Source organism: Diorhabda carinulata, chromosome 1, assembly GCF_026250575.1.
Source record: "Diorhabda carinulata isolate Delta chromosome 1, icDioCari1.1, whole genome shotgun sequence".
Lineage (NCBI taxonomy): Eukaryota > Metazoa > Arthropoda > Insecta > Coleoptera > Chrysomelidae > Diorhabda > Diorhabda carinulata.
The window spans coordinates 33,099,919-33,114,895 of record NC_079460.1 but is presented as its reverse complement, the minus strand read 5'-3'; the positions used below and the strand labels follow the sequence as shown (position 1 = coordinate 33,114,895).

The window sequence follows — 14,977 nt, the reverse complement described above, 5'->3', positions numbered from 1 at the left end:
CTGCTGACAAAATTACAATCTATTTAGTGCTTCACAACTACAAAAGTTTCACCACTATCAATTATAAGAAAAAAAGCAATAAACTTAAATCTATTTATTAATTTAAATCAAAATACATACATGACTTCGACCTGTATATATCACTTACAAATCAATTTAAAAAATATGTACATATTGTATTTACCTATCATAATTCTTCATGTTCATCAGTTCTTTCTATAAAAACATAAACTATATAAATACAAAATTATATGCAGAAACCTGTTTTTCATTTACCTTTTTCACTAACAATAACAATATTTTCAGCTGGATCTGCATCCAATAAACCAGAATCTATTTTCTTTTGCAAATTTCTAATATCTTCATCATATGACTTCCATTCAGGTACGATTCTAACAGCTGCTGTTAACTTGGCTTCCTTTGTCATTGGATTATTACACTGAAGAAATATTTGAAATTTTGTAGCATTAACTTGGAGAAAACAATATTCCTCTTAATTGTCTAAATTTATACTTACTAAATCTATAGTCTTTGCTCTCTCCTTGGATTCATCATCACACCAAGTTTCACACCACAACCATTCTTGAGGCAACGACTTTATCGCAACCTGGTGAATCATATTATTTGGTAAATCCTGATCTAAATTTGAAAGACTATTAGGATCTTGGCTAAGAGCCTGGTATTGCCCTCTTAGTCTATCGCCAGCTGCTATCCTACGAAATCTCTTAAGATCAACTACATATAAGGCAGAAATGTGATACCTGAAAAAATATTTTCAATGTTACTATTCTGAGTATTAATGAAAGATATGAGATCTTTTTCTGCTGATATAGATGACATTTTATATATGATATAACTATACAGATTTTGTGTAATAAATATTATATCATATCTACAAGAATTGTTTGAAGTTTCCAATGTGAACAAAATACATGATGCTTAATTTTGAAAGTAAGTCGTTGTGACGATTTGAACAAAAATTAAAAAAATTGTCTAAGCTGTCATTACATCAGGCTGATGATGTCCGTTTATAAAGTCTAAAATATGCAATAATCACCGATTATATTGAAAAAGTTGTACTAGATGATCGGTTAGAATGACGGCAGTGGTTAGGGGTGTATATATATATATATATATATATATATATATATATATATATATATATATATATAGGTATATATATAGGATATATATATATAGGTATATATATATAGGATATATATATATATATATATATATATATATATATATATATATAGGATATATATATGGGTATATATATATAGGATATAGAATACGTTTGTCATATATTGACTAACCAAATAGACATGTGAATATTGGGTGTTGTGTTTATTCCCTTTGGATAAAAACGAATTCAAATGGATAAAGTAAAGTGTTTTAAACGCAAAGACAGAAACAACAAAAAACGTCAAAATAAATATGTATGCATCAGGATAACACCTACTCACACTCCAGTTGTTGCCATGGTTAATTCATATATTATTTTACTGTAACTACCTTCTGCCTTGTAGGTGGTTTCTCCAATAACCGTGTTTCCAAAAACGAAAACCGTCCATTTCTTTACGGGATTCACAGAATGGTGTATATCCATATGGAGCACCGCCTAAATCCAGCTGTTGAAGTTCTTTTAAATCTGCTCGTACAACCTACAATGATATAAGAAATTGCAATATAATTATGCACAAACAAATACTTATAAATAACCATAATAAACTGTAAGAAATAATCTGAACTTTTTGAAGTGTCATGTGAAGCATTGTTTGAAACATTTTATTGACTTCACATAATGTTTAAGTGAGTCTAGTTTGCCATTGAAACAATGAATACAATGTCATCGACTGACTGCAATCATTTGTCAAAGTAAATAAAATTACAAATGTGGATGTTTTAGAAATATTGTTAATAGAGTAGAATTGTTCATTAGATTGAATTTGTATCGAATTTTGATTATCTAAAATAGATTATGTTGATCTTATTAATTATCTCTTGTAATAGGAAAAAAAATTAAAATTACCTGGTCAGCATCTACGAATATAATTTTCTTAACATCTAGAGGAAATAACACATCCAGGAATAAGATTTTGTAACCCCAAATTATTCTTTGCTTTTCAGTTTGTTGATGTAGCCATCTTGGCCATTTATATTGTACTAACTCATATTCAAAGTGATATTCTTTCGCCATATATGGTAAAAAGTCCTATAAATTCAAAGTGCATGATTAACAAAAATATTCTGAGCGATTAAATAACTACTTTTCTATTACCAAAAGTACGAATTACGCGGTACACAGAATAAACGTGAACATGACGCACTCTAGTAGTTCATAAATGTCAAAAATGCACCGGGAATTAAAGCCGCACGAAATGAACGCGAACATGACGCTGGTTCGTCTTAAAAGTACATGTATATTGAGGTGACTGAAATTTAAACTGTCATGAACGATTTTGAATTATTTATAATGTATTATACAAAGTGTTTCAACACTTAATGCAAAAAATTCTGTAGTAGATGACATGAAAATAATGCTGTAACATAAAAAATTTTCTCATATGACCCTTCGTTTCTTAGTTATGGGCCTTCGAAGTTAGAAACCAGAACTTAGATTTAAGTATATTTTCCAAATTATACTTTCAGACATAATGACTTTTTAATGGATGATTACGTCTGTCCATATAGTGTGTTTGACGGATTTTTTAAGTTTTTTAATTTATAATTATTAAATTACTATGTGGAATTACAAGGTACACTAGGAAAGTGAGGTTATGTTTTTGACGTTCAGCGCATAAAAAGTAGAGTTGGTTAAATTCGACGTCACAAGCGTGGTCATTATGTGCATTATCACATGTCCCCAGAATCTATGTCTTCTTTTTATATGTTTTGAAAATGTTTATTCTTTTTTAAACATAACAAGGTTTGTTAGAAGTAGAATATGATTTGGTAATTTAAATAGAAACGATATTTATTAAGGTTAAAATATTAAAACCTTATGAAGAATACATTACCTTAATTTGAGGAGAGAGATAATTTTTGAGGAACCAAAATTTAACAGGCGTTTTGGTATGTTTCAAAACTGACAGCATCATAATTCGTAGGAATCTTTCATATAAGTGACCAGAAGCAAGAGAAAATATGTTTAATTTTTCGTCTTGTTCATCTTCACTACTTTTAAAGGAGCTGAAATTAAATTACAATTGTTTATAATATTTACTAAGGTTGTCCAATATCTAAATGGGATAATAACTATTTATGGTTAATCATATATTGATCTCATTTATTTATAAATGACAGTAATAAAACTTTAAAAATTGTGACTGTTTACCTTGCTATAGAGCTCCAAATTCCGTTACCGTTATCCTCATCTGACAGCAAATCCACATTCATTTTATCTGGTTTCTTCTGCACTCTCAATTTAACAATATGAGATCTTAAAGAACTAATAAGTACTTTGATATCAGTTGAATTGTCGGGTGTGTCGCTTCCGTCATGGCTACAAAAATGTTTCATGTTTGTCACAAAAAAACTATATTCCACAATAAAAATATTTTGTGCGTAAGGCATGAGAGTAAGAATTTCTTAGTTCTGAGCTGTCATTGCAGTTGTCAAAATCTATTACTGTCTTCTAATTTAATACACTTGTGATTGTTATAAATAATTTCAAGAATGTAATATAAATAGAACCTGAATTTATTGGGAAATAATAGCTTTTTACTATTGTTTCTTTACTAACGGGTGACACTGAAATAAGTTTGTATTGGGAATAAAATAATTTGTATTATGAATAAACAAATTGTTCACCGATAGAGAAATTCAGTATATCATTTACTTCACCATGTATAACATTACCTAACTATATTGTAAATATCAGCGCTTCTGCCCTGTCTTAATCGCAGGATCCAAGCACCTGGGTTGGCTTTTAATTGGAAATAACCCAAATTGGCCATCACTATAGTATCCACAATAACAGGTTGACTGTCTGTACCCAGAGTTATCTGTAAACCTCTTGGAGGGCTGCCGGTGTTTTGTTCAAAACAATGACCTTCGAGAAGGAGATATTCCAGTTCATATTCACTAAGCATAAAAAATATATAAATAAAATCAAATTGTAAATGCTAAATGGTTTTAAATTGTGCTAACGGATTTTAATAATACATCAATAAATTACATTGCATAACCATTTTTATTCAACTCATTTTGTAAAAAGTTTTTTAATAAAAGTATTTTACGAGATTCTTGCAATTGAAAATGAAGTAGGATATTAATTTAATTTGTCTCTAGGCAACATGAGTCGCTAATTAGAATATTCTCGTAGAAACATGAAATGTAAAAATAAAAGCGGGTACAACTAATTTGTCATACACAAAGCTATAATGTTGACCTGCATATAAAATTTTTAATGAGAAAAAAGTTATTTCATTTCGCCCATAGGCAATAGGAAAGTCTGGATGCACGAAAAAAGTAAAACCTCAATAGTTTTTTAGATTAGAAGTAAAACTTGATTTAACTATAACAGTATTTGATTACAAAGGTCTAGAGACTATCATGAGCCGATATTTTTAAAATCAATAAAAGATTTTATTCCTCCTGATTATGTTAAAACTCATGAGGGAAATAAAAAAAATTCACACACTTACTTTAAAGAAGATACTTAAGAAATACTGTGAAAAGAGATGGTACAGTGATATAATCTGTTTGTACAAAATTTGTTATTGAAGAAATGATTTCAAAACAAAACGTGAGGGTACTTTTCCTTCTAGCATATTTCTGTGGATAGAGCCTGTTCATAACTCTTAAATGTTCTTGAATAACCAATAATTACACACTCAATGCAATGCAATTGATAATAGTTTAAAAAGTATATTAGATATAACTATGTAAAAAGAATTTTGTACCTGTGGACATTACTCTCAACATTCTCCAGTCTTATATTATCTAAATCATAAACAGATCGTACTACTTCAACTAACCAATTTTCAGGTACATGATAATTTTGAGTTAAAAGCGGTGATGTAGGCATATTGTTAAATCTTGCTATTGGACCTGATAGTTGTTTGCCATCTTCTCCAAATTGAATTTCTGGTTCTAATACAAATCGATAAAAGCTAAAAAAGTATTTAGATATAATATAAACAAGTAAAAGAAATGTTGTAAAAGATTGAAAAGAAATTTGAGAAAGAATATTTAGAAGTGTTGGAAATGAAATATACATGTATGTACAATTTGTTTCATAAACTTTCTCAAAAGTGTTCAATGAGGAAAATTTTATATTGCAATTTCCAATAGATATTGTTTATAATAGACTTCAAGAGTAAAAGTAGAAGACTTACCTTTTAACTGGCATATCACTATTCTTTTCAACACTATTTAGAAATACTCTAATTCTACAATTCAATACTTCTTGCATAACTTGTAAGATAGGACCCAACTTTTGTGCTCCTCTTGAAACAGGATCGACGATTGCAGTAATATCAAATGCAACTCTATCAAGATGAGATGGAGGAATTTTGATTACAGAATGTTCATCTCCAGAAAATTTTATTTCAAATCTAGATCTAGTTTGAGGTCTTGCAATAAGCAGAGAAATTATTTTCATTAATGAGTTACTGGTCATTTCTACAAACAATTTAAATCGAGATAACATCTAATAAGACAAAATTACATATAATATTAATATATTATTATCAAAAAACTATCTGATATCGAGAAAAGTATGACAATAGAATATAGGAAATAATCATCAATTTATTTCCAATATCAGAGATAAAACAAATGCAATTTCATTTAAACAAATACATGTGCCTTTCAGTTTAAATTTTACATGTGTCATTGTTCGTGGATTACTAAAAGGTTGTCACAAAATATTGTACATCAGGATATTATTTATCTATCATGAATATATACATATGATGAGTTACTAACCTTCATCTTCATCGGAGTCTTTATCTAATGCACTTTTAATTTTCTCCCAATAGGTGTTGGAACTGTACCTATCTAAGAGGCTAAAATCTTCTGAATTAAACTCTTCATTCTCATCTAAAGGACCTAGAACTCTTCCATTAGCGATCACGGCTCTCTGGCTTTCTTTCAATTGTAGTACTCTCTGACAATAAACTCTTAACATTTTGAGGTTCAACTCTTGGGAATCAATTTTAGATCGAACAACATTCTGAAATATAATTGAAATTTGATAAAATTTTAAAACTGTTTTAATATTAATCTGGAAACATTGACAAGTCTTTTTACACATCAGAAATAGAAAAGGAAGTCAGCTCAAACATTGGTACTCTTAGGCTGGTTTCGAGTTAAAATAGACAACCCATTTAACCCTATTCTTGACAACTACTGATAACTTCAACTAACTATATATCAAACACAAGAAAACATTATGGCAATTCACTTTAGATGGTAAGAGTTAGAATATAATTAACAATTTCCCACAAATATTTCATCAGCCTCAATATAAATCAAATTTGTTAATGTAAACAAAGAGAATGAAAATTACTTACCGGTATATCTATTTTTTCGCCGAGTTCCAATTTTACCATGACATTGTCATCTTTCAAAAGTGATACTACAAAGCTCAGTGCTTTTTCAGGAGGCAATTCTTGTAGTGCTGCTAACACGATTTTGTTTAGCGTATTATCTTTTTCACCATTAACGTTGGGCAAAAAACTCACTCTCACGTGACTTTCCGATTTCTAAGTGAAATAGAATCTATTAATAAAAATTTTGTATTTACCTTACAAAAAGACATAAAGTAATCAAGCAAATTAAACTCCAAACTCATCTCTACAAAGTTATAATACACAAAATTGTAAATAAAGACTTTCTTTGTAAGTTTCAACATTCAATCATCTTCATATTAACTTTAAAACTGTAAATGTTATATAAATTATTGTTTTAGTGTTCAAGTCAATTCAAATAAATAAAAAATACATGAAAATATTACCAAATGTTCCAAGGCATCTTTCAATAATCTTCTCGACTTTTTACAGCTTAAATCACCAATAACCCAATATGTCATAGAATGATATTTGCTTCCCTTTTTAGGTACTGCAAAATACCTCAAGTTTTCTATAGCAGTGGCGGTCATATCTCTTGCACTAAGTTTCAACAACATATCCAAATTATTAGTACTACTCGGAGTGCCTATAATCAAATGGTTCAAGTTATCTTAAATTCATATAGTTTTTGTAACATATATATTCTCATGGATAAATAATCTTAATTTCAAAATATATCAAAACAAAAAAGTGAACACATGTTAGGATTCGATTCTCTGCCCTAGTATACCAGTGGATGAATGCAATCATTTTATTGGTTACTTTTACCTTGAAAAGTTATTAATTCTTTGTATACAAAGGTTTTCTTTGGTTACTTCTTATAAGCATCATTGTTGATAGACTACTGATGTTTGCATTATTTGTACTTTTTGACATAAAAAATAACTCGTTGGTATTGAAATTTAGGGTAAAATCAGTTTGTATTATAAATCGCTGATAACATCTGAATAATAATACTAAATAACTGAAATTGAATAAATGTCTATAAATACAGAAAAACTAATGATATACATATTGAATACCATGAAAAAAATTAGCGAATGAAACTAAAATAAAAATAGAAGGTTCTCATTTGGATAAAAACACCAAAATCACCCTTATGATATTTATCTAGCATTACAAAATTTGTTAATATGTTTGTAAAATGTGCAATTATTTTCAATAACATTCATTAACTATTAGTGGAAGCAAGATTTGGTTTATGGTTCATCCTTTGTATAATATAATTCCAATAGTATGTACTAGCATCCCGCCTAATGTAATAATTTTTACTTGTTTCACAAAAATATCTCACCTGTCATATCAAGATGTGGCGATTTTTCTTTATTCAATATTCTATAATTTAACCTAGGCATTACTTTTGGCTGATTCATAATATAGTCTAATACATCATCAGAATCTAACAATTTGCCTCTATAAACACTCTTTTGAAAATTAGGGGTTTGGGTCATAACTTCTTGAAGAATGGTTTCCTCAAAATCATCTACGTTGATCTGACTCTGAGGAAGAGGTATTCCATTCAACAGAGCTTGAGGAAACGATTTGAGGCCTGTTCGTTCAATAAAGTCGGCTGATAATTGTCTTCCAAAATCGTAAACAGAATCTTCACCTAAAACAACAATAAATAATTATAAATTGAAATCTATATAGTACCATTAGAAACATACCTAAAATATCGACGGGATCTTCATCATAATCTTTTCTAAGTTGTTTTTTAACGTCGTCAATGGTCAGCTTGTCTTGAGACGATTGCAATAAAGTTCTAACAAAAGTTAGTGCCGTAGGAGCATCTTTAGTTTGTGTAACATAGTTAAGAGCACATTGCATTGCTACACCAACATCTTCTAAGCCCGTCACTTCAGAATTAGCTGTCACATTGAAAACTAATCCTACTCTTATAGGTGCAAGGTGAATAACAAAAGACTCTACTAATTTTAGCAAACCAGAAGATGATTTTTCTTTTGGATCAATAATGAGTACCTAAATCAACAATAAATATGAATTAATTTTACATTCCAAAGAAAATAAGTCGGAGTAAGTAATATTCTGAACAATGTATGTCATTAAGTGATGAAGTGCAGCTGATGTAGAGAGATAGATTTTACTTGGAACTTTTTGTACTAATTTACTCACTTAGACCATGTTATAAGAATTTATATAAATTGAGAGTTATTACAAGTTTTTTGGTAAAAGCTTCATTCTTTTTCAGATAACCAGCCTTGCTAAACTTGCAATAAATAGTAACACAAATGTCTTATTAAATTAAAAAAATATGCAGGATAATTTTTAGAAAATTGAGGATCTTACAGTGTAATCAGCCAAAATATATAGATAATTTACAAAGTGTTTCTGAAAAAATTGTAGCTGCCCATACTTAAGACACGTATTATTTCAGATATTTCACGCCTATTTGCCAAATCAAATGAGAAGTTATTCATTTTTTGTTAATAATTATCTCTTGTTCTATTGATTGCACTTACAAGATTGTATAAATTTCTTCTTATTTGCCGCAACATACCAGGAAATGTCGGTCTCAACAATTCCATTAGTGATTTCGACCACATAGCATACCTGCAAATATTTTTCAAGTAAAAATACTGGACTAATTAATTATTAGATAATAGATAATGTATTTTTAGCCAAACAAGTAGTATATTTTATAGGAAAGATTAGTTAAATATTGCCCTTTATTTTTACACAAATTAAAATTGAAGATATAACATATATCTAATGATGAACTAATATAAATATTGTAGTTGTTCATAAATAAGTTATTTAATCTTATTTCTTCATCTTATGGTTCACGATTTTCTTTACTTCGAGAAACTAAGGCTTAAGACCATTTATATATTCCTTCATAAATTAACATTTATTTGTTAAACGGAGGCGCAATGGACAAGAGAAATATAAAGAGGGTTGAAGGTTTTGTATAAAAAATAGATGCCAATTCTCATACTTTCAAATAGAAGACATAAATTAAGTTAATAATCTAAGTATTCAGATGATATATGATATATTTCAAAATTTATCGGGGCTCATATTCCAAGGAACTAGTTCTCTCAAATTCTGGTTTTACAAGAGCAAAGCTGAGTTTTTATGTTGTATTTTTAGTACTACTGTATTTAATACATAGAAACATGAGTGGAATAATAGAAGAGACTATCATTTCTGTTTCCAGACAACAAGAATATGTAAAATTTATTGAATTTGAAATCTAACAGATCTATTGATTTTCATCTATCAATCCACTAAATTTATACAATACAAATAATAATTAATGTATTGAAACGAACAAGTCAAATGATTCAATTGAGTATTTGCAAAGGAATAGCAATTTCGACAGCATACTATAGAAATTCATAAAACTATATTGGTCAAGATCTAAAGGAAACTGAGAAAATTGTTGATTTTAATCAAAGTATTTTTAACTTTTTTTCATTTTGATGCTTCCTTGGAAAGTTGCAAATGTATTGGACAGATTCAATGGCTCTTTGTATACACATTACATCTTATAAATATATAATTATAAAAATTTTTGTATTGAATACTTACTTTGGATTTTGTTCAATGTCATTGATCCAGTTGATAGCAGAATCTCTAATGTCAATAGCAAAATCTTGACCACTACTATCTTCTTCAAAGTCTAGTCCCATTAAAGAGGACATTCGTTTATTTCCTACACCTAGTGCATGTAATCCTTCCATAGTTCTAAGTTCTTGACGTAACACTTCCAAAATACCATAAACATCAACTAAATCAATATCATAAAACATGCCGTTTATAAAAAGGGCAGTATCAGAAGGTTGTAGATTTAGATGGGAGCCAAATAGTTCACTGTTTTTCTTCATTTCTGCCTTCAAATTTGGGTTAACTACTGTTTTTGCTAATCCTTTAGCCTACCAGATAAAAAACATAAAACAAATGAATAAAGAGGATTTATCATCAAGTGACCTTAATATTTTCATGTTATATTTGATTGGAAAAGAGTGCTACATTCCTGGTTTAGGTGAATGGTAAAAATCTATAAATATGCTATAATTATGGCTCAAATAATGACTCCTGAGGAACTTGGTGAGAGTATGATATTCATCTTGTTTGTTCTTACTTGTAGTAATCGTATTTTGTATCAATTATAATCCATTTAATTAATTAATGTGGTTCTTAATTTTTTGCACTTTTTCCAAGATGTTTGCTGCTATTTTTTGCTATTAGCCTCCCATATTAGCTAATTAGTTAAGTACTGCTTCTGCTCCTCCACAACTTCCTCAATTTTTAATTGTGGTTTGTCAATTTTACATAAATTATTTCATACTCATTCTAACTTTATATTTTCACGCACCAGTTTATGTACAATAAATATTGGTACATGGGTATTTTGAAAGTGAACAAAATGGTAGCTTAAAATTATTGTTAAAAACAGGAAATGAACATTACCTGCATAGGAAAGTTTTGGGCTGTATTAGTTAGTATTTTCAAAGCTTCTTCCTTAGGAGCATTCATAATCCTCTCAGCTGCTTGTAAACTTAATTCTTGGAACTGCCAAACTTTAAGTGGTGCCAATTCACTAGAAGTATCTTCTAAATGTGTTTTAAATTTTTCTAACTGACTATGGAGATGGGGGAAAATTTCTCTAAAAATTATGTGCTTTCATAAATTTGAAATAAGTTTTAGAATTAAAAAAGCTATATTAAAATGGAAATATAGTTATTATATCTAACACATGTTAAGATTGTTATATACAGGTCAATGTAAATTTAAAAGACTTGTCTTACCTCAATTTTTTAAAATCAAAACCTTCCAATTCAGTGTCTTCATCTTGTTGGGAAGTTTCTGCAGAATTCTGATCTTCATGTAACTCAGTGTCATCTTGAGCTTTATATTCAGTTGATTTCATTTGTAATTCTACCCCATAGCCAGATAATCTCAGTTTTCTTGAATCATTTTTCTGAAATGTTTTTAAAACAATTACTAATTATCTGGTATATATTTGTAATGTACTGTTTTATTAAATACTGCCTTATAATTTGAGAATTAAAAATATGAATTGAAATATAAAAATATTAGTGTCCTAAAAGATGACAAAGATAATAGTACCCTTGACATTACTCAAATGAGGTAATTGTTCAAATAGGAAATTCTGTGAAATTGGTTCATCAAAAAACATGAAATTTCAGGTTTGTTGAAAGTACATAAATTTTTCTTTACCTTGATATAGTGACGGATAATATAATCAATTTTACCATCAACAGTTGCATTTTTCAAGACTTCATGAAATTTTCCAAATGATTCACTACCAATTTGCCCATAAAGTACCGCTACTAAAGATCGATTTGCAGAGCCTGGGAAGTGATTATCTATTCTGTACACATCAATTTTTCTGTGATTTTTAGTTGGCTGAAAAGTCAGTGAAACAACAAAATTATAAAGTATTTCATACTTTACACAGTAACGATTAATATATTTGACTTTCATTAAATATGCAAAATGTATAGAGATGAAAGTCCAATTCAATATAAAAAATATATTCATGAGATATCTAATGCATGATCAAATATGTTATACTAACAAACTATTTATTACTACCACTATACCAAAACTCACTATAAACCACTAGGACTGATGTGCATTTGATGACTACTAATCATCTTCAGTAATTGAAGGCGAGCTGGTTATCAAAAACAGGTGTTAGAGAGTGTATTTGTAGGTTTTAGTGTATATGAATTTCCCCAAATATATTAGAGACTTGTTAGTTAATACTGTACAAAATTATCTATAAATATTGATTGATATTTTTTGTTAAGTTTTGGTGTTTGATTTTTTTAACTATGATAGTCTAAGGAGGCTTAGCTGAATTCATTAAAGTCTCTGAAATGAAGAGAGTAAATAAAGTAATAAATAAAAAGGTAGGGGGATTGCACAAAAATTTCAGAATAATTGGTGAAAGAAGTTGAATTTTTACAATACAAAATGAGAATAAATCTTGTTGCAGAAGACTAAATTTGGAGTTTGCACTTATATGCATTTGTCAAAATCTTAAAAAAACATGTAGAAACTATGAATATAAGTTTTAGAATAAACTGATTTGAAATAAACATATATTTTAAAAAAATTATTTTCACTTACTCCATTTATTAGAGATTTGACTTTTTCTATATCACAAACTACTGTCCCTCCAATGTCAGCAACTGTTGGACAATCCGGCAAATGCAATTCTTGGGCTATTTGACTAAACATTTGTACTTTTGGTGAGTAAATATGTAAAGATAATCCTAGCTTTAATACTGACATTTGCGAGTCTGTTAAAAATTTCGAAGCATGTTTAATTATAATTTGGTACTGTTCATACTCATTTTCTGTAAAAATCCAAGTTAATTATATGAGAATATGAAAAAAAACAGCTGTCATTACTCGAAGATATTAGTGGCGGATTTAATGAACTTATTGAATCCACAAAGCCCCAGAAGAAGTCGATATTCTCGTCTGCTAAATACTCTGCAGTTTCTAGAACGAGGGGCGTTGATTGCCATTTAGCTTCAAGAAGAGTTGTTACAGATTTAGATTTTTTAGATTTTCCTTCCACGTGTTCTTTTACACTTAATAACAATAAGATACTTATAGTGAACGGTATGAATTGCATTCTGTAACAGATAAACATAACCTTAAGTAATCTGGAATGTTTATTATTTGTATTTAGCTTACCTAGACAATTGCTTTGAAATCAGAAGTAATTATTACGTTGATACGTTTATTTTCATAGCCTGAGTATTAGCAGAAGATTGGAAATTATTTTATAATAAATTTAAATATTTACTGAAACATCTTAGCAAGCTGACCAGTCACCCTGAACACGGTTATCAATTTCAAACCAATCAGGTGTAGCCACCGCATGTGCAAGTGAAATAAAAGTGGATACCAACTAGAAAAAATAAAATTTCTACTTTCATGGAAAATTGAGCTCTCTGATGTATAATTATATTTGATTGTGTGACAGATTATTACAGTAGATTATTAAGGTAGACGTTTATTATAACATAAAAAATATCATCATCTATCTAGATGTAGCGAGAAAACATCAATATACTAATATGTAGATAGGCAACTTAGCTTACATTGTTTTTTAGCAATGCTTGTAATAGGGCTCTATTCATTGGTTATTTGTGAAATTATCAAAATTGCGTATATAGTTTAACTCTTATTAAAAAGAATCATTCATATATCACTTAATTACATTATTGAATAGTAATATTTTGTTGAATGAAATTATTAGGTCCATCAAAATTGGAAAGAAACTGATAAAATAATATCATGTTTCACATAATGCCACTTACTTTTTTTTGTAGGATATAAAAGCACAGTTGAAAGTTTGATACTAGATATAACCGCCATACATTTACATAGAAGTTGGTATTAGAAGTAAAAATAAGGAAAATATATAAATATGTCAATATTAACAATAAAAAATATCACAAAAATCTGTAAAGAACAGATCAGTCCTTGATATTTCACATAGATACCTAATTGAATCTTTCTTGATATTCTTTTTTTTTAATTATATTTAATATTTTTTCCATTATATATAAAATATTTTCATTATTGGTACTGCTCTACGGCAGAAGCTTTTCCACATTTAATTGGGATCTTTTGAGTCAATGAAGAAATGAAAAAAAGAAAATATTAGTATATAAGTTAAAATTGTATGAGTTTATAGCACAATAGATCTCAAATCACTGTTGTGATCAATGACTCATCACATAATCAGGCCTAGTTTAAATGATGGGTGAATGTACCTTGGAGTTGCAACATTTTATATCCAGAACTAATATATGCGCACCAGCATCAACATTTTCTTTGAAGTTCTGGTCGGCTTACTGGAGTTGATGATGGCCAAATCAAAGTCATAATTGAAGAGGATTGCCATATAACTTTTCGAGAGGTTGCGAAGAGGCTACATGTATCTCACACAACAATTGAAAAGCACTTAAAATGTCTTGAGCTAGTTAAGAAGCTTCATATTTGGGTACCTCACGAATTGAAAGAAATCATTTAATACAAAGAATCAAAATTTGCGATATGCACCTTAAACGATATGAAGCCGACCCTTTCTTGAAAAGAATCATAACTTTTGATGAGAAATGGGTCTTGTACAGTAATATAGTTCGAAAACGATCATGGAGTAAACACGATGAACCAGCAGAAATCACATCGAAAGCTAAAAATAACAAAAAAAGCTCATGCTGTCAGTTTGGTGGAATTACAAAAGTGTTGTGTTTTTTGAGCTACTTCCAAGGAACTGGATGAAGCAATCAAATAAAAACGGCCAGAATTGTCAAATCGGAAAGGTTTAGTGTTCCACCGTATAATGCAAGGCTTCGCACATCTTTGACAACTCGTGGGAG

General features: G+C 29.1%; 1 protein-coding gene across 1 annotated transcript; it reads right to left on the bottom strand.

Moving 5' to 3' along the window:
• Nucleotides 1-79: 79 nt before the first annotated feature.
• LOC130898314 (UDP-glucose:glycoprotein glucosyltransferase) lies at nt 80-13,498 on the bottom strand. Its single transcript, XM_057807526.1, has 23 exons — nt 13,281-13,498; nt 12,990-13,219; nt 12,705-12,934; nt 11,787-11,975; nt 11,354-11,526; nt 11,016-11,211; nt 10,134-10,477; nt 9,062-9,152; nt 8,249-8,561; nt 7,876-8,190; nt 6,968-7,167; nt 6,525-6,716; nt 5,938-6,184; nt 5,346-5,631; nt 4,911-5,120; nt 3,865-4,089; nt 3,341-3,508; nt 3,024-3,195; nt 2,036-2,218; nt 1,519-1,667; nt 518-761; nt 277-439; nt 80-216 (listed from the first exon to the last, which is right to left on the bottom strand). Exons 2-23 carry the CDS (start codon nt 13,216-13,218, stop codon nt 188-190), a joined length of 4,548 nt encoding a protein of 1,515 aa, XP_057663509.1. The 5' UTR covers nt 13,219; nt 13,281-13,498; the 3' UTR covers nt 80-187.
• Between the last annotated feature and the right edge of the window lie 1,479 nt (nt 13,499-14,977).

Coding starts and splice junctions, on each gene's coding strand:
- LOC130898314 (XM_057807526.1), bottom strand. CDS start 13,218: ATGCAATTCATACCGTTCACTATAAGTATCTTATTGTTATTAAGTGTA. Junction 11,976..12,704: donor TCAAATCTCTAATAAATGGA/GTAAGTGAAAAT, acceptor CTGACTTTTCAG/CCAACTAAAAATCACAGAAA. Junction 2,219..3,023: donor ATCTCTCTCCTCAAATTAAG/GTAATGTATTCT, acceptor TTGAATTTATAG/GACTTTTTACCATATATGGC.